The sequence below is a fragment of the Aphelocoma coerulescens genome, chromosome 27 (assembly GCF_041296385.1).
Source record: "Aphelocoma coerulescens isolate FSJ_1873_10779 chromosome 27, UR_Acoe_1.0, whole genome shotgun sequence".
In the NCBI taxonomy this organism is placed as follows: domain Eukaryota; kingdom Metazoa; phylum Chordata; class Aves; order Passeriformes; family Corvidae; genus Aphelocoma; species Aphelocoma coerulescens.
This window is the reverse complement of record NC_091040.1, coordinates 6001533-6025914: the sequence shown is the minus strand read 5'-3', so window position 1 is coordinate 6025914 and position 24382 is coordinate 6001533. Positions and strand designations below refer to the sequence as shown.

General features: G+C 64.7%; 2 protein-coding genes across 5 annotated transcripts; one reads left to right on the top strand and one right to left on the bottom strand.

Annotated features, from left to right (window-relative positions):
* Positions 1-4526: 4526 nt before the first annotated feature.
* SMARCD2 (SWI/SNF related BAF chromatin remodeling complex subunit D2) lies at positions 4527-20395 on the top strand. Of its 4 annotated transcripts, none has more exons than XM_068996480.1 (13): positions 4527-4822; positions 11635-11822; positions 14618-14660; positions 15095-15217; positions 15546-15665; positions 15997-16092; positions 16855-16956; positions 17607-17654; positions 17796-17893; positions 18257-18392; positions 18485-18607; positions 19214-19315; positions 19405-20395. In XM_068996480.1, exons 1-13 carry the CDS (start codon positions 4667-4669, stop codon positions 19456-19458), a joined length of 1389 nt encoding a protein of 462 aa, XP_068852581.1. In that variant the 5' UTR covers positions 4527-4666; the 3' UTR covers positions 19459-20395. The 4 variants fall into 4 exon arrangements, with proteins under 4 accessions (XP_068852581.1, XP_068852582.1, XP_068852580.1 ...); XM_068996479.1 differs by having other exon boundaries at positions 4531-4822; positions 11638-11822; positions 17493-17654; XM_068996478.1 differs by having other exon boundaries at positions 4531-4822; positions 17493-17654.
* A 97-nt stretch (positions 20396-20492) lies between these two features.
* Positions 20493-23991, bottom strand: PSMC5 (proteasome 26S subunit, ATPase 5). The gene is made up of 12 exons (XM_068996482.1): positions 23885-23991; positions 23358-23429; positions 22793-22862; positions 22455-22552; positions 22205-22261; positions 21904-22134; positions 21698-21824; positions 21428-21618; positions 21248-21346; positions 21041-21151; positions 20882-20968; positions 20493-20603 (listed from the first exon to the last, which is right to left on the bottom strand). The coding sequence occupies exons 1-12, from the start codon at positions 23921-23923 to the stop codon at positions 20550-20552; spliced, it is 1236 nt and encodes a 411-aa protein (XP_068852583.1). The 5' UTR covers positions 23924-23991; the 3' UTR covers positions 20493-20549.
* Positions 23992-24382: the final 391 nt, after the last annotated feature.

Genomic DNA, 24382 nt, shown 5'->3' with positions numbered 1-24382 from the left:
CCTGCAGACAGCCAGGAACAAGCACCTTTCCAGGGAAGCACTGAGCCTCACCTGCGTTGATTAACAGGGTCTGGTTAATTGATTTCCAGCCCAATCACAGAGCAGGCAGCAGAGTAATCACCTGTAAGCGCCACAGAAAGGATCCTTTAATCAGCAGCCTCGGGGTTTGCCCTGAGCTGGCACCTGCTGGGACGCTGGAAACGTTCCCCATCTCCAGAGGAATTCCAGCAAAGCCGTTCATTGCTGGGGTCTCCACATCCTGGGAAACGCCCCAGGAGGAGGAGAGTGGCACCAGCACCTGAGGAAGGGGAGAGGAGGAAGCTCCAGGGGCTGCAGGGAGGGAAAACGGGAAGGAGGCTTTTCCCAAAGTGCCTGATGCCCCCTGGAAGGGCAGTGGGGCACGGAGGTGCCACACAGCAGCTGCAAATCCTACTGAGGACCTGGGAGACTCCCAGAGGGGTTTTCCTGCCGGGAAAATGGAGCTGTGGCTCTTCGGGAATTTTTGCCCCAGGCAGGGGAATCTCCTGTTGCAGCAGCACTTTGGGATGGAGCATCGCCCAGTCCAGCAGGGAGGGGGAAAACTCAGGAGAGGGGGAAAGAAGCAACGTCCTGAAGGTCGCACAGCAGAGAGGGATGGGAGGAGGCCCCGGGGTGTCCCCAAGCCCTGGGACTCTCCATGGGCTCAGGTAAGACAACAGCAATGACAACAGAGCTGGAAAGGCAACAAAACCCTAATCTTAATCATAATCCCTGCCTGGTTTCCCTGGAATCCCATCCCTTCTGCATCCCAGAAGGATGGCTGGGACCTGCCTGGAGAGAAACCGGGCTCAGCTCCAGCCTTGTCCAGTTTATTTTGCTTTGGAAGCGCTGCTTCCATTTCAGGAAAAGCAAAAAATCCACAAGGAGAGGCTTCCCCGGGTCAGGGCTTTTTCCTACCTAGAAGTGGGAAAAGGAGCTCTGGATCCTGGAGAATGGTTTTCCTGTGGGAAAGGGAAGCAGTGCCCAGCACAGCCCTCTCTGAAGGAAGTAGGAAAATCATCTCAGTGAGCGAAGAGCAGAGCCCTGGGTGTCCCCCAGGGAACGAACCCTTGTCCCCACGGAGCCACCAGGAATGAGACTGGGACAAATCCCACTGAGGACGTGAGCCCTGTAAGGAGAAAGGAGCCTTTTCCAAGCTTGAATCCGCAGGAATTCTGCTCGGGGGAAGGACCTCGGTGACACCCACGGTGTGAGGAGGCTCAGCTGCCACCCGCAGCTGGGCTTTGCCTGGGGTGCTGTGGTGAAGCCACTGGAGGGGAACATCATCATCCCTTTTCCTGCCCATCCCGATGCCTTCACTGGACAGACAGGGACTATATAGGACACAGACTGCCCCAAAATCCTGGAAACCTCCCCAGAACCATGGGAAAATCTGCTAGGATGAGAGACAGCAGCTACACCTGCAGTGAGGGTGTGATGCCAGCCCGGGGATGGACTCAGCAGTTGAGGAATTCCCGGGTACGGAGTGGGCCCTGAGCATCTCTGAGTGCCCAGAAATTCCAGCCTTTCCCGGGATTTCACTGAGGGTTACCAGCGGCTCAAATCGCCTCGGGACTGGCTTTTGCTGCCTTTATTGAGGTGTCAGCGCTTCCGAAGGATTTCAGTGATGGTTCCAGCCCGCTGTGGTAGCGTCCAGGTGCGGCTGCAGAGCCGGAGGATTTGCAAACACACCCCTAAACCCTCATTCCATGCGGGCCCGGAGCGTTCCCCGCCAGGACTGAGGAATTTAAGGGGAATTTGGGGGATTTCGGGGTTTTCGCGCCGTCCCGAGCGCGGAGCGCGGCCCTGCAGCGCCCCCTGGCGGCCGCGCCGCGGAACAGCCGCGACCCCCGGGACAGCCGGGGCCAACGGGGCAGCCGGGGCTAACGGGGCCAACGGGGCAGCCGGGGCTAACGGGGCTAACGGGACAGCCGGGGCTAACGAGGCCAACGGGGCTAACGGGGCCAACGGGGCAGCCGGGGCTAACGGGGCTAACGAGGCCAACGGGGCAGCCGGGGCCAACGGGGCAGCCGGGGCTAACGGGACAGCCGGGGCCAACGGGGCAGCTGGGGCTAACGGGGCCAACGGGGCAGCCGGGGCTAACGGGGCCAACGGGGCAGCCGGGGCTAACGGGGCCAACGGGACAGCCGGGGCTAACGGGGCCAACGGGGCTAACAGGGCCAACGGGGCAGCCAGGGCCAACGGGGCAGCCGGGACAGCCGGGGCTAACGGGGCTAACAGGGCCAACGGGGCAGCCGGGGCCAACGGGGCAGCCGGGGCTAACGGGGCTAACGGGACAGCCGGAGCTAACGGGGCAGCCGGGGCTAACGGGACCAACGGGGCTAACGGGGCAGCCGGGACAGCCGGGGCCAAGGGGCAGCCGAGGCTAACGGGGCCAACGGGGCAGCCGGGGCTAACGGGGTCCCAGAGAGCCCCGGGAGAGCCGGGACCCCCGCGATCACCGAGACTCCAGGGTCCCCCGGATCCCCACCACCCCCAGGACCACTGGGACCGCCGGGATTCCCAGGACTACCGGGACCCCCGAGACTCCCGCAGCCGCACCCACCCGTGTCTGTGACCCACACCCGAGGGTGCCCATCCCCCCGTGCCCCACACCCGCACACGTGTGTGTGCAAACACTTGAGGTGTGAACACACGAGCCCTCACGCCAGCAGGTGTGCAAACAACCCCGCACACCCCAGTCACTCGCACGTGTCAGTGCACACGCACGCGCCTCCACACAGGGGCACACCTGCACACACACCGTGCACACACAGCCCCCACACCTGCACACACCCCCACACACACACGTGCTCGGGCAGACACACGTGTGCACACACACCCTGCACACACACCCGCACACACACACACACACACACCCCCGCACACACACACACACACACACACCGTGCACACACACACCCGCACACACACACACACCCGCGCACACACACACACCCGCGCACACACACGCACCCGCGCACACACACGCACACACACACACACACACACACCCGCACACCCACACACACACCCACACACACACACACACCCGCACACACACCCGCACACACACACACACACACACACCCGCACACACACACACACCCCGCACACACACCCCGCACGCACACACACACACACACACACACCCCCCACACACACCCCCACACCGTGCACACACACACACACACACACACACACACACCCCGCACACACACACACACACACACCCCCCGCACACACACACACACACACACACACACCCCCCGCACACACACGCGCACACCCGCACGGGTGTCCATTCACGCGCGTTCATTTGCCCGCCCTTGCACACACACGTGCACAAGACCCACGTCACCTACATCACACCCGTTGACGTCACCCACGCTACGTCACAAGCGCGCGCTGGGGGCGGAGCCTCTGCCGGGCTGGGCGGAGCTGCCGGGTGCGCGCGGCGGGGGGCGGGGCCCTTTGGGGGCGGGGCCCTTTGGGGGCGGGGCCTGAGGAATGGGCGGGACCACAGGGGGAGGGGCTCTGTCCGGGGGCGGGGCTGTGTCCGAGGGGCGGGGCGGTGCCTGGGGGCGGGGCTGTGTCCGGGGGCGGTGCTCTATCCGGGGGCGGGGCTGTGTCCGAGGGGCGGGGCGGTGCCGGGGGCGGGGCGGTACCGGGGGCGGGGCTGTGTCCGGGGGGCGGTGCGATGCCCGGGGGGGCGGTGCTCTATCCGGGGGCGGGGCGGTGCCCGGGGGCGGGGCTGTGTCCGAGGGGCGGGGCGGTGCCGGGGGCGGTGCTCTATCCGGGGGGCGGTGCTCTATCCGGGGGCGGTGCTCTATCCGGGGGCGGGGCTCTATCCGGGGGGCGGTGCTCTATCCGGGGGCGGTGCTCTATCCGGGGGGCGGTGCTCTATCCGGGGGGCGGTGCTCTATCCGAGGGGCGGTGCTCTATCCGGGGGGCGGTGCTCTATCCGGGGGGCGGTGCTCTATCCGGGGGGCGGTGCTCTATCCGGGGGGCGGTGCTCTATCCGGGGGGCGGTGCTCTATCCGGGGGGCGGTGCTCTACCCGGGGGGCGGTGCTCTATCCGGGGGGCGGTGCTCTATCCGGGGGGCGGTGCTCTATCCGGGGGGCGGTGCTCTATCCGGGGGGCGGTGCTCTATCCGAGGGGCGGTGCTCTATCCCGGGGGCGGTGCTCTATCCGGGGGCGGTGCTCTATCCGGGGGCGGGGCTGTGTCCGGGGGGCGGTGCTCTATCCGGGGGGCGGTGCTCTATCCGGGGGGCGGTGCTCTATCCGGGGGCGGTGCTCTATCCGGGGGGCGGGGCGGTGCTCTATCCGGGGGGCGGTGCTCTATCCGGGGGGCGGTGCTCTATCCGGGGGGCGGTGCTCTATCCCAGGGGCGGTGCTCTATCCGGGGGCGGGGCTGTGTCCGGGGGGCGGTGCTCTATCCCGGGGGCGGTGCTCTATCCGGGGGCGGGGCTCTATCCGGGGGCGGGGCTGTGTCCGAGGGGCGGGGCGGTGCCGGGGGCGGGGCTTGAGGCGGCGCGCGCGGAGCCGTTCCCGTTCCTGTTCCCGTTCCCGGCGCCGCCGCCGCCGCCGCCGCTCGGAGCCGCCGCCGGGGCCTCTCCGCCCCGTCCCGTCCGCTGCGGCCCTGCCATGGCCGGGCGCGGCGCCTTCCCGCTCAGCCCGTTGCCCCCCGCCGCCGCCCCGCCGGCCCCGGGGCCCGGCACCGCCCTGCTGCGCGGCCCCAGCCCCGCGCCCGCCGCCGCCCCGGGCTACCGCGCCATGGGCCCGGCCGCCGCGCAGTACCAGGTGAGGCGCTCCGGGGCGGCGGGAGGGGCGCGGAGGGCACCCAGGGTCCCGGGCCGGGGCTGGGGGGCCGGCGGGGCCTTCCCGGGGCAGCGCGGCCGGGCCCGGCCGGCATCGCCCGGAGCGGGCCCGGGACCCCCGGCCGGGCCCCCGGTGGGGCCGTTCTGCTGCCCTTTTTACTCGGGACACCTGCCTCTTCCCCTGCTCTCACTTTGCACCCTCAAAGCCCGGTAAAAGTTCGGCCGGGCCCGTCCCCTCCCGCAGCGGCTGAGCCGAGCCCGGGCCTGGGCCGGGGCCGCTCCGGTGGGGCCGAGAGCCCGATCCGCCTCCGCAGCCACCCCGTCCTTCCCTTCCCATCCCACCCCGTCCTTCCCTTCCCATCCCACCCCGTCCTTCCCATCCCCCGGCACGGACCCGCCTGGAACACGTTTGCGTCCTTGGCAAAGGCGGAGGTAACGCGTGGTGTGCAGGTGTGGGCTCGGTGTATCTTCGGAGTATTCTCGGTGTATCCTCCGGAAGAACAAGGGCTTGCTCAGTGGTGGGAGAGGAGAGCAGGCACTCGGTAATGCTGGGGAAAGTAAATCAAAACAACGAGCAGCCCTCAAAAAGCACAAGAAATCGGTCATTTTCCAGCCTGGCGTCTTTTACAAGTAAATTCAGGAAGTAAGGATTGTGTTTACAAGGGCCTGGAGGGGCAGGACACAGGGAATGGCTTCTCAGTGCCAGAGGGCAGGGATGGATGGGATATTGGGAACTGGGGAAGGAATTGTTCCCTGGGAGGGTGGGCAGGGACTGGCACAGGGTGCCCAGAGCAGCTGGGGCTGCCCCTGGATCCCTGGCAGTGTCCCAGGCCAGGCTGGACATTGGGGCTGGGAGCAGCCTGGGACAGTGGGAGGTGTCCCTGCCAGGGCAGGGCTGGCACTGGAGGGGCTTTGAGGTCCTTCCAACCCAACCCATTCCAGGATTCTGTGAGATTCCAGCAGTAAGAAGTACAGTCTGACACGCATTCCTGCTCCCGCTTGCACACCCGGCTTCTCAGTTCGCTCCCAAGCTCGTGCTGATTATTTTGGGAATGAGTTTTCGGGTGTAAAGCTCAGTTTTCCAGGCAGGCTGGAAATGGAGGAGCCCAGTTGTGCAACACCTTCTCCTGGGCCGCCTCCTCCGGAGCTGTGCCTGATTTGCATGATTTAAAACTCAGGAAATAAACCAAGCTCAGGGAGGTTCTGGCTCCTTAACACAGGAGAAGGAAACAACTTCCTCCTGCAGCCTTAAAAACGGCAGAAAATGGTGTTGGAAGCTGAGCTGGCCAAGCATGAGGCGCCGGTAACTCGAGGCGGGGGCACTGCCTGACCTTGCATGTGCAGGGTGCAAAATCCAGCTGGGAAGCTGCAGCCAGCCGGGAGCAGCCGGGTAAACAGGCTGGCAGATGCTGCTTGCCCGCTGCTGGGGTGGCAGCAGGTGTCGGGAGCAGGGGGTGATGTCCCCGCCGTGATGTCCCCGCCGTGATGTCCCCCCGGGATCCAGCGGGATCCAGCCCCGGGGCTGGCGCTGAGCGGCCTCTCCCTGAGCCTGGGAAAGGAGAGGATCCCGAGGGTCTGCCCTTTGTTTTGCAATTCCCAGGCTGGGGAAAACAGCCCCTCCCATCGCTGCCATCCCCCCGGGGCTTGCTTCTGTCCCAGTTTAAGGAAGAGCTGCGTTGTTTGGGCACCAGGAGACACAAGGGGCCCTGGCCAGGCTAACGAGGACTTAGGGGCTCTAATCTCGGGATTATTAAACATATGCTCGTCCTTTGGACATCCTCGTGTGCCTGCTGGGGATCTCCTGGCAGCCCCAGCAGGGAATCCGAGGGGATCACTCCCTCTGGGGGCAGCTGATGTTTCCAGAGCAGCCAGGGGCCGGGGCCGTGCCTGGAGCAGGAAGGAGAGGCCTTTTCCCAGGAGCAGGAGGATCAGGCTGGAGGAGGGGGGGGTGGGCACATCCCCCACCCTGATCCCTGTCCCTGGAGCAGCAGGGATTACAGGCTGAGTCCCAGCATCCAGGTTGTGCTGTTCCATGGAAGTTCAGCCAGAAGGAGCCTTCCTGTCTTTTCAGGTGCTGGTTCCAGGTTTAGGAGAGTTTTTCCTGAGTTTTGGGGTTGGCACTGTGGCCTGGAGCAGCATGGATCCGTGTGGGATGAGGCTTTGGAATGCAGCACTCAGGCCCTGCAGTTACCCCCAGCCGATGCTTCCCTGGTGCAGAATTAGGTCCCCATTAAAGGGGTTTTACTGGCACGTGTTGGGAAGCCAGAGCCTGGATTCCCTGGGACAGGAGGCTGCTGCAGTCCCAGAACTGCCAAGCCAGGAAGCAGCTCAGTGATCCCGTCCCTGGGCAGATGGCAGTGGGAAGGAAAGTCGTGCTTCATGGAGAAATCCACGGGGGCAGCGGGACGGAGGAGCCGAGGAAGTGTGGAATGTTGTGCCAGGTGAAACTGGGGAGGCCTGGACATGTTGGAGAGGGTGCAGTGCCGGAGAAATCCACCCCTTTGGGGGCAGGGAGAGCAGGGCTGCTGCTCATGGAGCACTTGTGATGGGCTTGGAGGGGGCTGGGGGACAACAGCCAGGGCTGGAGCTGCTCCAGAAAGCTGCTGGTGCTGGATAACCCCACCCTTCCCGAGGGAGAGGCTTTCCAGGGCAGGTTTCATCAGAGCCCGAGCCTGGAGCTGCTTCCAGCGCTGATCCAAAGCAGATGGACACTGTCCCTTGGAGCAGGGGGAGGAGGGCAGCGGCAGAGCCCAGGCACGCTCTGCTCTGCTGCTCCTGGGGACGTGACAGTGAAGGGGGAGCAGCAGCACCTCCAGGGCTTTGCTCCCTCTGCTTCCACAGGGCCTTCCTGGGAGCCCCTGAGGCCGTTCCCGGAGAGTTTGGCGCTGCAGGAGCACCACGGGCAGGGTTTGTGCCAGGCCCAGCTCTGCTCCTCCCCAGAGCCTCCTGCAGCTCCCAGGAGGAGCCAACCCTTTGTTCCTTGTTCCTGCTGCTGCCCCTGTGGGATCTGAATCCCTGCGACCTCTCCTTTCCCTGCCCTGGGAGGTGCAGGGCTCGGGCTGTGGGGCTGTGGACAGGCAGGTTTGTCCAGCCCACACAGCTCTGCTGCTGCTGGAGACATTCCAGGACGGTGTCCTGGCTCTGCTGGGGGCTGTGCCTGCGCTGTGCCCTTCTCCCGTTGATTTACCACTTCCTCCTGTCCGGTTTTCAGCTGAGATCTGCCTCCTGGAGCCCCTCATGTCTCACACACTGAGGTTTTCCAAGCGTGGGGGATTTGGGGGCTTGCAGGGATCTGCAGCAGAGTTTGCAGCAGCATCTCCATCCCAGCAGCACCTCCCAGCTCGAGGTCTGTGCCAGCAGCAGCCCAGGCTCTCCCTGGCACCCTCCCAAGAGGGATTTGCTCACAGATAAGGAGGAACAAAGGGGAAAAATCACCCTTTGGGGGTGTGCTGGGGGCTCAGTTGATCCCAGTCCATGCAAAGCCCTGGGCAGCAGAGCTCTCCTTGAGCCCAGCCCAATGTGGAGCTTGAACCGGGGTGGTTTCCATATCCCCATGGGAAGTGCTGATGCCTGGGCACGAGGGGAGGATCTTGCAGAAGAGCTCCTGGTGCTGGGCCAGGCTCTGCTCCCAGAGCCCCGGGCGAGGATGGATGTGGGCTCTGGCTCCCTCGTTCCCTGTCGGTGTGCACAGAGCTGGATCCTGGGGTGGCTGTGGGGAGGAGCCTTCCCCCTGGCTGGGGAGGTGCAGGGAAGAGCCAGGATCCTGGAAGAGGCTCTGGAGCTGTTTGCACAATTCCTGCTTTGCCTCAAGTTCTCTCTCCAGCCCAGCTTCTTCCTGCAGATCCATCCTGGGATTTATTGCTTCTCCTTTCTGCGACCAGCCCCCGACTTCTGGGCTGTGCTTCCTCAAGAAGGGGCCTTTGGCAGGCTCGGAGGCTCCTGCCATGCCAGCAAACATCCCTCGGGAATCCTTCCAGCCGGAGCCGCTGGATTCAGCCGGGGCCGGTTCCGAGCAGAGCTGCCCCGGGGCCCGTGGCCTGCGCGGTGACCTGGGATGAACCCCCAGCGCAGCCCCATCCCTCGGCCGGCCCTGGCAGGGACAGACACGAGCTGTTTGCTGTCCTGCTTCCAGAGGCTCCGCAGGGAAGGCTGGCCGGGATCCAGGCTGTTCCTCGCGCTGAGCTTGCAGGGTTTGCCCTTTGTCCGCCCCTCTGAGGGGAGGGGACGGGACGGCCCCGGGGGTGGCACAGGGACAGGGGGTGCTGGGCAGGAACGAGCTCCTGCTTGGAGCTGGTTTAATCAAATTTCCTGAGTTTAAGCCCTCTGCATCCTGGGAATTGCCAGGCTTTCCGAAAGGGGCTGGGGACAGCCTTCACCCAGCGCTCTGGTGCTGCTGCCTGGATTGGCTGCAGGTTTTAGGCTGGGCTTGTGTCAGAAGGGTCTGGGAGCCTTTGGGGACAAGTCTGCCCCAGGCGCTGGGGACTGGTTGAGCCAAGAGGCTTCTCTGCGGCAAATGTGAAAATCCTGAGGGTAAAGTGAGAGGAAAAATCCGTGTGGAGCGTTCTGCTGTCCCCTTATTGCTCATCCGGGCGATCCAGCGCGGGTCCCTGTGGGCTGGAGGTCGCTGCCCGGGCAGCTGAGCTGTGCCTGATGGTTCTCAGATGCTTTGGGGGGTGATGGGGACGTTAAAGTGAGACAAATCCGTGTGTCCTTGTGCTGAACCTCTCCCTGCCCATGGAATTGTCCCAGTGGAGCCCTGGAAAGAGCAGCTGCACACGCCAGAGACCTGGCCCAAGGACGTGAAGCTGTCAAAGACTCCCGGAAGCCTCCAAACCTCTCATTTCAGGGGTAGATCCGAAATGTGCTCCACGGAGTGGCAGAAGGAGGGAGGAGAGACCTCAGGGCTGCCCTGGCTGAAGGACAGGAGCTGGGCACGGCTGGGTCAGCTCCAGGCAAGCTCCTGACAGCATTCCCAGGACAGGGAATGTCTCTGTAGCCGTGGAACCTCCCTGGCCCTCCAGGCACTGAAAACTACCCAGGGCAGGGTTTCCCGGTGGCTCCAGGGAATGCAGGCTCTGCTTCCAGCCTGGCCTCTGCACTGAGCTGCTCCTGGGGCCCAGGAATTCCAAACCAAAAGTTTCCCAGCTCCTTCTGGGGGTTTCTGTGCTCTCCAGAAGCCCTGGCAGGTGTCAGCACAGGTTTGGGTCGCACAGGGGTTACCCAGCCCTGCCGGAGCTGATCCTTCTCCTCTGGGATCTCCCCCTGGCACGGGCACCAGGGGCAGCTCAGACTCTTGGCTTCATGTTTAGCAGCTTCTCACGGAGGTGAGGGTGGTTTTAGGGTTTTTGAGGCTGCAGCTCCATCAAACCAACCCCTGCTGCAGCTCTGGGCTGTGGAAGAAGAGTATTTACTGTGTTTGTCATGTTACACAGGGTGTGGGTCCTCCCGGCCCTGCCACAACGGATTTCTTGATAAACCCACAGAAATTGGGTCCTGGCCTTGTGGTTTTGGCACAGAAAGGTGCTGCTGGCCCTGCTCGCCCTCGCTGCTGCTGCTGCTGCCAGAGTCACGAGGCCTTGCGCAAAGGGGGCTGAGCGGAAGGAGAGGAACATCTGGGAGCTGGGAGGAGGAAAAAGGAGCCTCCTGCCCTGGGGCAAGGGCAGCTCAGAGCCCGGGCTCTGGGGCTGCTGCTTCAAAGGCTCTGGAGCGAGTGTGGGGTTGTGTTTGTTGTGTAACGGGCTCAGCCTGCGCCTGGCGGGGTTTGAGCTTCCTCGTGCAGCGCTAATCCTGGGGCCCTGCTGTGCCCTGCTCCCGGCTGGAACACGGCGCTCCTCTGGGATCTCCCCCTGGCACGGGCACCAGGGGCAGCTCAGACCCTTGGGTTTGTGTTTAGCAGCTGCTCATGGAGGTGGGAGTGGTTTTTAGGGTTTTTGAGGCTGCAGCACCATCAAACCAGCCCCTGCTGCAGCTCTGGGCTGTGGAGGACAGGCTGGCTGCACCCCGTGTTCCCGACCCTGCTGCATCCCAGGTTTGCTCCCAGGTGAATCCCTGTGTGCAGGGAATGAGCTGTTCCCTTGGCTGCCTGCCCTGCCGGGCTGTGGGGATGTCCTGGCACGTCAGGGGCCCGGGGCAGGGCAGAAATGCTGCTCTGCTGGCTCGGTGGCTCTCGCAGCCTCCCACCTTGGCAGGGGGAGCCGAGGATCAAAGGATCCCGGGAAGCTGCTGGATCGGCCGAAGGTGGAGGAGGAGGAGCGGGGGCTGGTGGGGGCTGGGACCGGCTGTCCCCAGTGGGGACAACTCGGTGGCACCCGAGGCACCAGTGGGTGCTGCCAGTCAGTGCTCCGGGGGTGCAGAGGGGCTGTCAGGGCTGGGACCCCTCGGGGTTGTGCCGTGGCTCCTGAATTCCCAGTGTGTGTCCCTGGAGGGGAAGGACAGGAGCTGGCTGCTGGCAGCGCAGAGCTCCTGCCCCCTCCATCCCTCCCTTCCTTCCTGCCTGTGGGAGGAGCTGGGATTGCCCTGTTCCCCCTCCGGTGCTGCTTTCCAGAGGGGAACCCACGAGCTGCCTGGCGTGGGGACGTTGCTGGCAGTGTCCTCTGTGCAGCTGTGGGGTGGTGGCACGGGGCCACCAGCGGGGCTTGGCCTCCAGTGCTGCCAGGCCAGGCTTCCCCGTGCCCCATGGCTTCTCCTCCCGTTCTGCTGTCATTCCCTGCCCCAGGATTCACCCTCGGCTGGGTGGCACCTGGTGGGTGGCACCGTGTCAGGGCCCTGTTTAACCCCCGTGTCCCTGTTTTCCAGCAGCGCCCCGGGATGCCCCCCGGGAGCAGGATGCCCATGGCCGGGCTGCAGGTGGGACCCCCGGGAGCCCCCCCCTACGGAGCAGCGACCCCGCTGAGGCCTGGCCTGCCCCAGGCCATGATGGATCCCTTCAGGAAGCGCCTGCTGACCCCTCAGGCACAGCCACCCATGGCCACCCCCAGGAGAGGGTAAGGGCTGGGATGTCCCCTCCAGGGGGGATTCCCTTGGGATGGGGGGGGGAGGGGGGTGGATCCTGCGCGTCATAAAATCATGGAATGGTTGGGGTGCAAGGAGTTTGAACCCATCCAGTGCCACCCCACCGTGGGCAGGGCACCTTCCACCATCCCAGGGTGCTCCAAGCCCTGTCCTTGAACGTTCCCAGGACTGCCAGGCTCATCCATGCTGACGGGAGGCGGCGTCCCTGCTTCCCAACGAATCCAGGGTGTTTTAGCTCATGTTCTCCATCCAGGAGCTGCTTTGTTCGAGCCAGGCACAAGAATTCAGTCCCAACAGGATTTTCTGCTGGGAAAATCCCCCAGAGCACAGGAGAGCCCTGTTCTGGGAATATCCATATAACTAGAAATAATATCTAATATAAGCGTAGGGGTAAATGAGCTCTCAGTGCAGGTACAGAGCTGTAAAAACATGGATGTGATTCCATCCAGGACAGGGATCCCGGGGCGGTGTCCAGTCCGTGTTTGACTCTCTTTAAGACCTCAAAGCCTCTCCAGGTCCCCACTCGAGTGTGCCACAAGTGCCCCACCGTGCAGAGTGCCACAGCTCCTGTCCTGCTGCAGGGGGGACCAGCAGGGCTTTCCTCCAGCCCGGCACCTGCGGAGCTCGGGAATGTTTCGGGATGGGGGCAGAGATCCCTCAGTCTGCAGCTTCCCCTCGCTCTGATGTCCACACCAGGAGCCAAAGAGCCTCGTGGTGCCCCCAGCAGCAGCTCCTGGGGGTCTTCCTCATGCTCCCAGGGGTCCCTGGTGGCTCTGGCGGGCATAGATGGGGCTGGAAGGACAGGATGGGGCTGGTGGGTTTTAGGGAAGGGCAGGATGGGGCTGGTGGGTTTTAGGGAAGAGCAGGATGGGGCTGGCGGGTTTTAGGGAAGGGCAGGACGGGGCTGGTGGGTTTTAGGGAGGGATGGGATGGGGCTGGTGGGTTTTAGGGAAGGGCAGGATGGGGCTGGCAGGTTTTAAGGAGGGATGGGATGGGGCTGGCGGGTTTTAGGGAAGGGCAGGATGGGGCTGGCAGGTTTTAAGGAGGGATGGGATGGGGCTGGCGGGTTTTAGGGAAGGGCAGGATGGGGCTGGCGGGTTTTAGGGAAGGGCAGGATGGGGCTGGCGGGTTTTAGGGAAGGGCAAGATGGGGCTGGTGGGTTTTAGGGAAGGGCAGGATGGGGCTGGTGGGTTTTAGGGATGCCCCCTGGAGCTGCAGGCAGGGCAGGGCTCTCTGTTTGGGCTGTGCCAGGAGCTCCTCATGAGTTCACAGCCCTGCTGATCCCGCCCCATGAGGGTTTCCTGACTCCAGGAGTCTCCGGGCAGGATCCCTTGATGCTCATGGATGCTCAGCTCCCTTTCCCTTCCCTGGAGCTCCACTGCTCCGTGCTCCCTCCCGGAGCATCCCGGCAGCTGCACAGCTGGAGCCAGCTGGGGTCAGGGAGCAGCCTGGCAGCCACAGGGACATCAGAGCCACCCCGGGCTGGGCACTGGGATCTGGGATCAGCCAGGCTCAGCTGGCTGGCATTACCTGCTCCCAGCCAGCAGATCAGGGGAGCTGCCAACTGCTCTGGGGTATCCAGACCCTGCGGGCAGGAGGGGTTGGATGGGGCAGGAATTGCTCCAGAGAGGGACTCTGAGCTGTCCTTGAGAGTCCTTCTGGAGTATCCAGCGTTCCTTGGACCCCTCCTGTGCGACCCTGGACCCCTCCTGTGCGACCCTGGACCCCTCCTGTGTGACCCTGGACCCCTCCTGTGCGACCCTGGACCCCTCCTGTGCGATCCTGGACCCCTCCTGTGCGACCCTGGATCCCTCCTGTGTGACCCTGGACCCCTCCTGTGCAATCCTGGACCCCTCCTGTGCGACCCTGGATCCCTCCTGTGTGACCCTGGACCCCTCCTGTGCAATCCTGGACCCCTCCTGTGCGACCCTGGATCCCTCCTGTGTGACCCTGGACCCCTCCTGTGCAATCCTGGATCCCTCCTGTGCAATCCTGGATCCCTCCTGTGTGATCCTGGACCCCTCCTGTGTGATCCTGGATCCCTCCTGTGTGATCCTGGATCCCTCCTGTGTGATCCTGCTGCTCCACGTGCAGCTGGAGAGATGGGACTCCCCGGTGCCCCTGGCCCCGTGTCCCGTGCAGGAAAGCAGGAGCAGAGCATTCCCTGCTGTGCCCAGGCTCTGCAGGAGCTCGGCGGGCGCTGGGATGGGCTCGGGATGGTGGGAATCTGCACTGGGCAGGATTGGGTCCAGCTGAGCTGGGTTTTCCCAGGATTTCAGCCCCACCACAGGCAGGGTTTGGTTTGAGCTGGGTTTAAGGGAGTTCTTGGCAGTGGCTTTGGTTGGGAGCACTGGGACAATGGGATGGCTGCTTCCAGAGGGGAAATTTGGGAATTCTGTCCTGCAGGCCCTGGCTTTGCCTTGTATCACCTCCCCTTGCTCCAGGATTTCCTGGATTTCCTTCCCTGGTGTCGGGCTCTAACATCCAACACCTTCCCCCTGGAATATCCTGGGCTGGAAGGGACCCCCCGGGATCAGCCAGTCCCAGCCTGGCCCTGCCCAGACACCCCAACAACCCCACCCTGGGCATCCCTGGCAGCGCTGTCCCAGCGCTCCTGCAGCTCTGGCAGCCTCGGGGCCGGGACCATTCCCTGGGGAGCCTGGGCAGTGCCCAGCACCCTCTGGGGGAAGAGCCTTTCCCAGTACCCATCCCCCCACGGGCAGGAGCGGCTGTCCCATGGGAGCTGTGACTGTTCCCTGTTTCCCAGGGTGAAGAGGAGGAAGATGGCTGACAAGGTGCTGCCCCAGAGGGTGAGTGTCGCCTCATGCCAGGGTGGGGGGGATCACCCCGAGTTCCCTCCTGCCCACTGGGAATTTCTGCTCAATCCCAAAGAACCCTGGGATGTTTCTGTCTCTCCCTTGGCGTTGCAGGAGAGGGTTGGGGTGGGTTAAGTTGGATTCCGAGCAAGCGAGGAGCAGGAATGGGGTGGGGTGGAGATCTCAGGAGGTCCCTCTGAGTCCCTCTTGAGATTCCAGGGTTCCATTCCATGCTGGGACACCAGGAATGCTGCTGGGAACAGTGACAGGCTCCACACTGGTTTGGGCAGAGCTTTGCCGGGCTCCAGGCTGGGTTTAAAATAAGAGCTGGGTACTGGACTGGTCACCTGGTGTCCCCCTGGCTGCTGGGGCTGTGGGGGGGATCCAGCCCATCCCAGCACACCAGGATTGACCATTCCTGTGTCCAGATCCGGGAGCTGGTCCCGGAATCCCAGGCCTACATGGACCTCCTGGCCTTCGAGCGCAAGCTGGACCAAACCATTGCTCGGAAGAGGATGGAGATCCAGGAGGCCATCAAGAAACCCCTGACGGTGAGTGGGGGGCTGGCAATCGTGGATTCATGGAATCACAGGATCCTTAAAGTTGGAAAAACCCTGTAAAGTCATCAAGTCCAACCGTGACACTAAGCCATGGCCCCAGGTGGGATATCCAGGTGTTTCCTGGATGCTTCCAGGGCTGGGGGATTCCAGCTCTGCCCAGGGCAGCCCATTCCAGTATTTCACAGCCCTTTCTGGGGATGGATTTTCCCTGCTATCCCATCTAAACGTGCCCTGAGGCCGTTCCTCTCACCCTGACCCGGCAGTGGGTGCTGCAGTGCCCCTCACTCTGCTCCTGCCTCGCTCTGTTCCCGTTCCACAGCAAAAGCGGAAGCTTCGGATTTACATCTCCAACACCTTCACCCCGGCCAAGGAGGAAGGAGAGGGCGGGGAGCGTGTGGCCTCCTGGGAGCTCCGTGTGGAGGGGAAGCTGCTGGAGGATGTGAGGACCAGCAGGGATGGAGGGATGGGGCAGGAGCTCTGGTCCGTGGGGATCCCGGAGGGATGGAGTGGTGAGGGGAGGAGCTCTGGTCCGTGAGGATGATCCGGGAGGGATGGAGTGATGGTGGGAGGAGGAGCTGGTCCATCAGGACCATCCAGGAGGAATGAGGAGGTGGGAGGAGGAGCTCTGGCCCGTGAGGATGATCCAGGAGGGATGAGGAGGTGCTGGGAGCTCTGGTGCTGTGCTGAGAGCTCAGCTGGGGCGGCCCCCTCCCCACTCTGGGGTCTGGGGCTGGATTTGGGATCAGGAATCTCTGCTGCCCTGTCTGCAGCCCAGCAAGCAGAAGAGGAAGTTCTCCTCCTTCTTCAAGAGCCTCGTGATTGAGCTGGACAAGGAGCTCTACGGGCCGGACAATCACCTGGTGGAGGTGAGGTGGGCAGGGATCCCGCTGGGAAATGGGGACGTGGCCCTGCTGCTCCCTCGGGATGCTCAGCCCCAGCCCAGGGCCTGCCCTGCTGGGTTTTTGGGGCTAGGGGCTGTGCCGTGGGGGCTGGGCTCTCCAGCTTCCCCAGCCCAAGTTTAGGGATGCATTTTCTCCCCTGGCACAGCTCAGCTCAGCCGGGGCTGGAGCTGTGGGGTGCGAGGGGCAGGGATGCAGCTCCAGAGGCAGCTCCCCCCCAGCCTGGTGCAGATCCCACAGAGGCTCATCCCGGTGCCGTGTGGCAAGAAGGATTTGCCCTCTGCCTGCCCCTGAGCTGGAGGGTCCCTGGGGGGGCTAAGCAGTGCCTGGGAGAGGGATCAGAGCTTTGCTGGGTGCTCCCAGCTCGTGCTTTTCCCCTGGGAGATGCTGTGGAGAGGCTGAATCCCCTTCCAGGGGGGATTGGGAGCAGCTCTGGTGCCCGTTCCCTGCAGGGCTGATCGGAAGCTGTGGGAGCCCTGGACACCAGGGCTGGAGCTGCCCCAGTCCATCCCAGTGCTGCTCCATCCCGGTGCTGGGGCACATCCTGGGCTGGGCTGGGTTGGGCTGGGAGGGCTCTGAGCTGACCCCACTGGGATCAGGGGCTGCCCCAGGCTGTGGGGCTGTGCCAGAGGCTGCCCAGAGCCCCAGCCCAGCTCTGCTGGCACAGTCCCTGCTGGCAGGTGGCCGCCATGGCCTTGGCCCGAGCAGTGTCCCCATTGTCCCTCGCAGTGGCACCGGATGCCCACGACCCAGGAGACCGACGGCTTCCAGGTGAAGCGTCCCGGGGATGTCAATGTGAAGTGCACCCTGCTGCTCATGCTGGACCACCAGGTACGGCCTGGGGCCACCTGGGGACAGCCCGGGGTGGGGATGGGCTGGGCCAGGGCCTTGGATGAGGGATTGGGGGTGCAGGGAGTGAAAGGAGCAGGGGGAGCTCCGGACATGGACCCGCAGTGACAGCGGGGCTGTGGGGGACACTCCTGAGGGCCAGAGAGACACAGACACCCCCCCTGCTTTGGGCTTCAGGAGGAATTTCTCCATGGAAAGAGAGTTAAAAACTGGGACAGGGCCTCGGGTGAGGGTGGGGGGATGCAGGGATTGGAAGGAGCACAGGCAGCTCTGGGCATGGGCACAGGGGCTGTGTGGGACACTCCAAGCGCCTCTTCCTCGGGCTGCAGGAGGAGTTTCTCCATGGAAAGGGGGCTGAAAACTGGGCCAGGCTGCCCAGGGAGGGCTGGGGTTCTGTCCCAGGACTCACAGGGTTCCCAGTGCTCCCGGCTGGCTGTCAGGGTGGGGGTGGGGCGGAGGCTGGGCTCTGCTCCGGCAGCCCTGGCCGGCTCCGTGGCTGAGCCCGGCTGTCCCCGCAGCCCCCCCAGTACAAGCTGGACCCGCGGTTGGCGCGGCTGCTGGGGGTGCACACCCAGACCAGGGCCAGCATCATGCAGGCCCTGTGGCTCTACATCAAACACAACAAACTGCAGGACAGCCACGAGAAGGAGTTCATCAACTGCAACCGCTACTTCCGCCAGGTACCGGCGCGTTCCCGCCTCCCACAGCCCCTCCAGGCTCTGCTTGTGCCCCTTCCCTGGGCTCTGGCTTGCAGCACCAGCTTGGGGATGCCCCACCTGGTGCACAGGTGAGGGTGCCAGAGGCTCTGCTCTGCCCCCCAGATCTTCAACTGTGTCCGCATGCGCTTCTCCGAGATCCCCATGAAGCTGGCGGGGCTCCTGCAGCACCCGGACCCCATCATCATCAACCACACCATCAGGTGGGGGCACGGCGTGGGCACTGCCCCTGGGGGCTCTGTGGGGTGGGCACTGGGCTGGGCACTGCCCCTGGGGGCTCTGCAGGGTGGGCACTGGGCTGGGCAGTGTCCTGGGGTGCCCCGTGGGTGGGCAGTGGGCTGGGCAGTGTCCTGGGGTGCCCCGTGGGTGGGCACTGGGCTGGGCAGTGTCCCCAGGACTTGGGGGGCCTCCATGGGCTGGGCGGGCAGGAGGCTTGGAGGAGCCTGAAGGACCAGCACAAGAGGGGAAGAACCACCAAATCTGGGGTTTCTTGGGGTCCTGTGTTGCTGTCGGGGGTCCATCCACCCCCAGCAGCTCAGCAGGTGCCCCCAACCCCGTTCCCTCAGTGTGGACCCCAACGACCAGAAGAAGACGGCCTGCTACGACATCGACGTGGAGGTGGACGATCCCCTCAAAGCCCAGATGAGCAATTTCCTGGCCTCCACCACCAACCAGCAGGAAATCGCCTCCCTGGATGCCAAGGTGGGAGGGGACAGCACCAGGGGCCAGCCCTGTGGGCCGGGGCAGCCGTGTCCTGTGGGGACACAGCTCCTCTGACCCCGTCACCTCCCCAGATCCACGAGACCATCGAGTCCATCAACCAGCTGAAGACACAGAGGGATTTCATGCTGAGCTTCAGCAACAACCCCCAGGATTTCATCCAGGAATGGATCAAATCCCAGAGGAGGGACCTCAAGGTAAAGGGGAGCAATTGTGAGGGAGGTTTGGGTTGGATATTGGGAAAAATTTCTTTATGGAAGGAGTGTCCAGCCCTGGCACAGCTGCCCAGGACAGGGGTGGAGTCCCCATCCCTGGAGGGGATCAAAGCCATGGATGTGGCACTTGGGGACAGGTGTCAGGGGTGAACATGGTGGTGGGGTAAGGCTTGAAGGTCTTTTCCAACCTTAACAATTCCATGATTCTGAAGCCCTGGGGCTGGGCAGAGTGAGGGGTTGGGAGGGGTCTGGGTCCATCCTGGAGCTCAGAGAGGGCTCTGGGTCCATGCTGGAGCTCAGGGAGGTGTTTGGATCCCTCATGGGGCTCAGGGAGACGTTGGCAGGGGTCTGGGTCCATGCTGGAGCTCAGAGAGGGCTCTGGGTCCATGCTGGAGCTCAGGGAGGTGTTTGGATCCCTCATGGGGCTGAGGGAGGGGCTGGGAGGGGTCTGGGTCCATCCTGGAGCCCAGAGAGGGGTCTGGGTCCATGCTGGAGCCCAGGAAGGGGCTGGGAGGGGGCTGGGTATGTCCCTGGAGCCCACGGAGGGGCTGGATCCCCCGTGGAGCTCATTCCCGGTGCTCCTGTCAGATCATCACGGATGTGATCGGGAACCCCGAGGAGGAGCGTCGGGCCGAGTTCTACCAACAGCCCTGGGCGCAGGAGGCCGTGGGCAGGCACATCTTTGCCAAGGTGAGCTGGGGGCTGGGCACGGGGCTGGGCCGGCAGTGGCCCCTCCCTGGGCCAGCCCCGTGCCCCCCTGACGGCCGCGGTGTCCCCAGGTCCAGCAGCGCCGGCAGGAACTGGAACAAGTGCTCGGGATCCGCCTCACTTAAGGCGGGGGGCCCGGGGCCGCCCCCGCCCCGCTGCCCGAGCCGCACGGTACCGACTGGAAGCCTCAGCACTTGCATAGACCCGACGTGCCTGGAGGGGGGTGGGAGCCCCCCGGCCCCCCTGGGCCCCCCGGGCCGAGCACAGCGGGGTCCCCGCTCCCCCCGCAGCGCCTCCTCCGCTTTGCATCGCGCCCCTCCCCGCGCAGCCCCCGCGGGATTCCCGCTCCTCTGGCGCTCCCAAAAATCCTCCGGGAGGCGGGAAGCGCTGCCCGTGCCCGGGGGAGGAGCTGCCAGCCCCAGGCCGAGCCCAGCAGGTCCCGCCCTGCCCTCTCAACCAAAGTTCGTCATTCCAAACGCCAGCTCCCCCCGACGTTTTGCACTATTTTTGTGAACAGGTTTTATATAAAAAAAAACGAAAAACAAACAAAAAAAAAAAAAGAAAAAGGCAGCGTTTTGTACAGTGGGTTTGTATTTGATGAGCTAATTAATATATATTGATTGAGTTCCTCTTCCTGCACTAGGCTCTGCAGGGGCTCGGGGGGGGCTCCCAGGGCTGCTCTGGGCACACAGAACCGAGGGTTGGGGTTCAGTTTGTGACAATCAGTTTATTTCTTCGCCCCCCCCCCCCGCTGTTTGACGTAATTCCATCATGAACCACTTGTCTGGACGAGGTCTGGGGGGCAGAGGGGGTGGCTGCGTCCCAGGAGCCTGCGGGCAGTGGGGGCACCAGGAACTGGAGATACTGGGGAGGAGGGAGGGGACCACGGGGACGGTGCCACCAGTGCCACCACCGCTGAAGTGCCTTGGCCCCCCCGCGGGCTCCCGAGGTGGGGGGGCGTTTACAGATTCCCAGGGTCGGGCTCAGGGGTGCCTGCTCTGCCTCTTGTGTAACCAGTTTTTGTCTATTTTGGATCTTTTCTAATAAAAGCAGTTAGCAGCAGCTCTGTGGGGTGTGTGCTGTGTCCTGCAGCTCTGGGGGGGTGCAGTGTCCTGCAGCCCCCACCCTGTCCCCAAATCAGTCCCCAGTCAGTGCCCAGGCCTGGCCACAGCAGCTCTTTATTGACGGCACAGCGGGAGCAGCCCCGGCCTCACCATTACTTCCAGAGCTTCTTGATGGACATGTTCTTCTCACTGTCCTTCTGCATCACCTGGGGGAGGGGACAGGGCCGGGTCCAACATTGAGCACCCAAACTGGGTGTTAATTGCCCCAAAAACGCCTCCAAGGCCACGTTTTAGCCCTGCACAGTGAGGGCTCAGCAGCCTCTCTGGCCAGCCAGGCTGTGTGTCCCAGCAGCCCCTCCCGTGTCACTCACATGGTGACAACCCCCTCGTCTGTCCCCCTGCAGCTCCCAGGTCCTGGCAAACACTGCCCAGGATACTTTGTGCCCCCGTCGCCCCCCGGTGTCACCGAGCCCCTGGCACCCACCTTGGCCACGGCCATCTCAAAGTCCTCCTGTGTGACGTGCACCCTCCTCTCCCTCAGCGCGTACATCCCGGCCTCTGTGCACACGCCCTGAGGGGATGGCACAGGGACGTCAGCCGTGCCCCCATGCCAGCCCCGGTGTCCCCAGGCTCCCCAGCTCACCTTCACCTCAGCCCCTGAGGCCCCCGGCATCAGCTCCGCGATTTTCCGCAGGTTGATGCCTCGGGTCAGGTTCATCTTCCGGGAGTGGATCTTGAGGATGTCCAGGCGGGCCTGGAGCAGGGCACAGGGAGGGTTGGAGCCCCAGAATGGCTCCCAGGGACAGGGTGGGGACAGCAGGGACAGGGCCAGCTGGGGTGGCTCTGGTACCTCCTCGTTGGGAGGGGGGAACTCGATTTTCCTGTCGATGCGGCCGGGGCGCAGCAGGGCCGAGTCCAGGATGTCGATCCTGTTGGTGGCCATGATCACCTGCCCGGGGAGGGGGACAGCTGTCAGCACCCCAGGCACCGTGGGGCTGGCAGGGCCCCAGGCAGTGCTGGCCCCTCTTACCTTGATGTTCTTGGTGGCCTCGAAGCCGTCGAGCTGGTTGAGGAGCTCGAGCATGGTGCGCTGCACCTCGCTGTCGCCGCCCGAGCCGCCCTCCAGGCGGGACGAGCCGATGGAGTCGATCTCGTCCATGAAGATGATGGAGGGCGCGTGCTCCCGGGCCATCACGAACAGCTCCCGCACCATGCGGGCCCCTGGGGGCCACGGGGCTCAGCCTGGCCCCGGGGCCACCCAGCCCCGAGGTGCCCCAGAGCCACCCCCCGCCCCCGTTACCTTCCCCGATGAACTTCTGCACGAGCTCGGAGCCGGACACGCGGATGAAGGTGCAGTCGGTGTGATGGGCCACGGCCCTGGCCAGCAGCGTCTTCCCCGTGCCGGGGGGGCCGTAGAGCAGCACCCCCTGCAACAGCCCCGTGGCACCTCAGAGCCTGGCTGGGGGAGCGGGGACAGCCCAGGGACCCCCCCAGGGCGGCACTTGCCTTGGGCTGGGCGATGCCCAGCGCCTCAAAGAGCTCCGGGTGCTTCACGGGCAGCTCGATGACCTCCTTGATCTCCTTGATCTGCTTGTCCAGGCCCCCGATCATCTCGTAGGTGGAGTCCGGGACCTTCTCCACCATCATGAGGGACACGAGCGGGTCCACCTTGTTGGGCAGGATCTTGTGCAGGGTGTAGCTGTCGTTGCGCAGGGCCACGCGGCAGTTGGGGGTCACCTGTGGGGACGCGCGGGCGGCTGGGTGTCCCTGCCAGCCCTGGGCACCCCCCGCAGCCCCGGCCACTCACGTCATTGATGTCGATGTTCTTGTCCACATCCACCACGAACTTCCCCTCTGGGTGCACCTGCAAAGGAGCAAACACCCCCGGGAATGGTTTCCCTGGGAGTTCCCTGCCGAGGGACACCCACAGGGCCTGGCAGCAGCAGCAGCCCCAGCCCCAGCAGAGCCAGCCCAGCCGGCCCAGAGCTGGCCCATCCCCCGTGGGACGCTGCGAGGTCCCGCAGCCCTGCCACCCTCGGGGCAGCTCGGCCTCGTACCTTGACCAGCACCTTCTTCTTGTCCATGGCTCTCACCACCTCTCCCACGTAGGATCCCTGCTCCTGCAGCAGCTGCAGCTCCTCCCGCAGCAGCCGCACTGGGGACGGCGACGGCACAGCTCAACACGGGCCCCAGGGGATGGAGCGCCCCAAAGCCCAGCTCAGAGACCTCCAAAGCCCAGCCCAGAGCCCCCAGCCCAGCTCAGAGACCCCCAAAGCCCAGCCCAGAGCCCCCAGCCCAGTTCAGAGACCCCCTAGCCCAGCTCAGAGACCCCCAAAGCCCAGCCCAGCACCCCCAGCCCACGCCCCAGGTGAGCAGAGGAGGCTCCAGGCCCTACCCTTGGCGTTGAGCTCATTCCTCTGCGCCTGCAGCCGCCGCAGGTTCTGGCTCTTCTCGTTCACGATGAGCTGGAGGGGAAAGGCTTTGCTGAGGGGCTGTGCTGGCCTCACCCACACCCAGCAGCACGGTTTTTAGCACAGAACCACGGAGTGCTTTGGGTGGGAAGAAGAGACCTTAAAGCTCATCCCAACCCACCCCTGCCCTGGCAGGGACACCTCCCACTGTCCCAGGCTGCTCCCAGCCCCAATGTCCAGCCTGGCCTTGGGCACTGCCAGGGATCCAGGGGCAGCCCCAGCTGCTCTGGGCACCCTGTGCCAGTCCCTGCCCACCCTCCCAGGGAACAATTCCCAATATTCCATCTGTCCCTGCCCTCTGGCACTGGGACAGGGACAGCCCCTCAGGCAGGGCAGCAGCACTCCCAGCTCCGAGCACAGCCCCAAACTCCTGCCCCAGAGCACACAGGGGGGGTCCTGCCCGCCGACACCCCAGGGTCAGCGGCAGGGACCGGGCCGCGCCCCGCGGGCTGTGAGCACCGTGCCTCGGTGCCGTGCAGCGCAGCTCACCTGCAGCTCCTCGATCTTGGACAGGTAATACTGCCGGAGCCCCGAGCCGCCCTTGCCATCGTCCATCTCCATCTGCGACAACGCACCTCAGCACCCCCTGCACCCCGCAGGGCCCCAACTCGCCCATCAGCAGCCCCGACCCTCCCATCCTCTGTTCCCAGGCCCCATTTCCCCGCACCGGGTCCCCAGTGGCCCCTCCCCCCCCACTTCCTTCCCGACGCCCCCAAGCCCAGTCCTGGGTCCCCCCTTTTCATCCCTCACAGCAGCGCCCACAGCAGCGCCCGATCCCGACCCCGATCCCGGCTCCGACCCCGATCCCGACCCCGATCCCGATCCCTTCCCGCCCCTCAGGCCCCGCCGCCCTCCCGGGGGCGTCGAGGCGAGACCCGCCGAGTCACGGCGCTGCCAGGCCCCGAGCAGCCCCGGCCGCAGCAGAGCCGGGGCAGCACGGAGCGCTCCGATCCCTGCCCGAGCCCCGCCGGTTCAGCCCCAGCGCGGCCCCAGCGCCGGTCCCGGCCTGTCCGCACCTGCTCGGGCCCGTCCAGCGCCATCTTCTCCGCCGGCATCGGGCCCCAACAAAGATGGCGGCCGCCGCCTTCCGCTGCCCGGCCCCTGCGCGCCCGCCGTGATGGCGTCACTTCCTTCTCCGAAACGCGCCCCTCCGGGTGCGCACAGTGCGCGTGCGCAATGGCCGGTCACTCCTGTCGGGAGCGCGCCGCCATCTTGGAACGGTCAAAGGTGATTCCTCCGCGTAGTAAAGCACGGCAGGGGAAGGAAAGGGCGGCGAACGCGCCACCGAGCGGACCCGTTATTATTTCCCAAACCTTCGAGGTGACCCGTTATCCTTCCCCTTCTTCCGCCCGCTGGCTGCGGAGGGGGGCGTGCGCCACTCCTAAAATGGCGGCTTGAGCAGGAGGAAGCGGAAGCTGGGTGGGTCGCGCGGAGCACGCTGGGAAGGCGGCGCGGGCACGCGGCGGGACCGGGACCGGGAGCAGGGTCTGGGTCGGGACCGGGATGGGGATCGG

What these genes read in the sequence shown, in the direction of transcription:
- SMARCD2 (XM_068996478.1), top strand. Translation starts at nt 4,667, where the DNA reads ATGGCCGGGCGCGGCGCCTTCCCGCTCAGCCCGTTGCCCCCCGCCGCC. An exon ending in CGGCCGCCGCGCAGTACCAG is followed by an intron (nt 4,823 to 11,634) that starts GTGAGGCGCTCC and finishes CCTGTTTTCCAG; the next exon opens with CAGCGCCCCGGGATGCCCCC. An exon ending in CCATCAAGAAACCCCTGACG is followed by an intron (nt 15,218 to 15,545) that starts GTGAGTGGGGGG and finishes CCCGTTCCACAG; the next exon opens with CAAAAGCGGAAGCTTCGGAT.
- PSMC5 (XM_068996482.1), bottom strand. Translation starts at nt 23,923, where the DNA reads ATGCCGGCGGAGAAGATGGCGCTGGACGGGCCCGAGCAG. An exon ending in CGCTGGACGGGCCCGAGCAG is followed by an intron (nt 23,430 to 23,884) that starts GTGCGGACAGGC and finishes GCGTTGTCGCAG; the next exon opens with ATGGAGATGGACGATGGCAA. An exon ending in TGGGCATCGCCCAGCCCAAG is followed by an intron (nt 21,825 to 21,903) that starts GCAAGTGCCGCC and finishes GGGCTGTTGCAG; the next exon opens with GGGGTGCTGCTCTACGGCCC.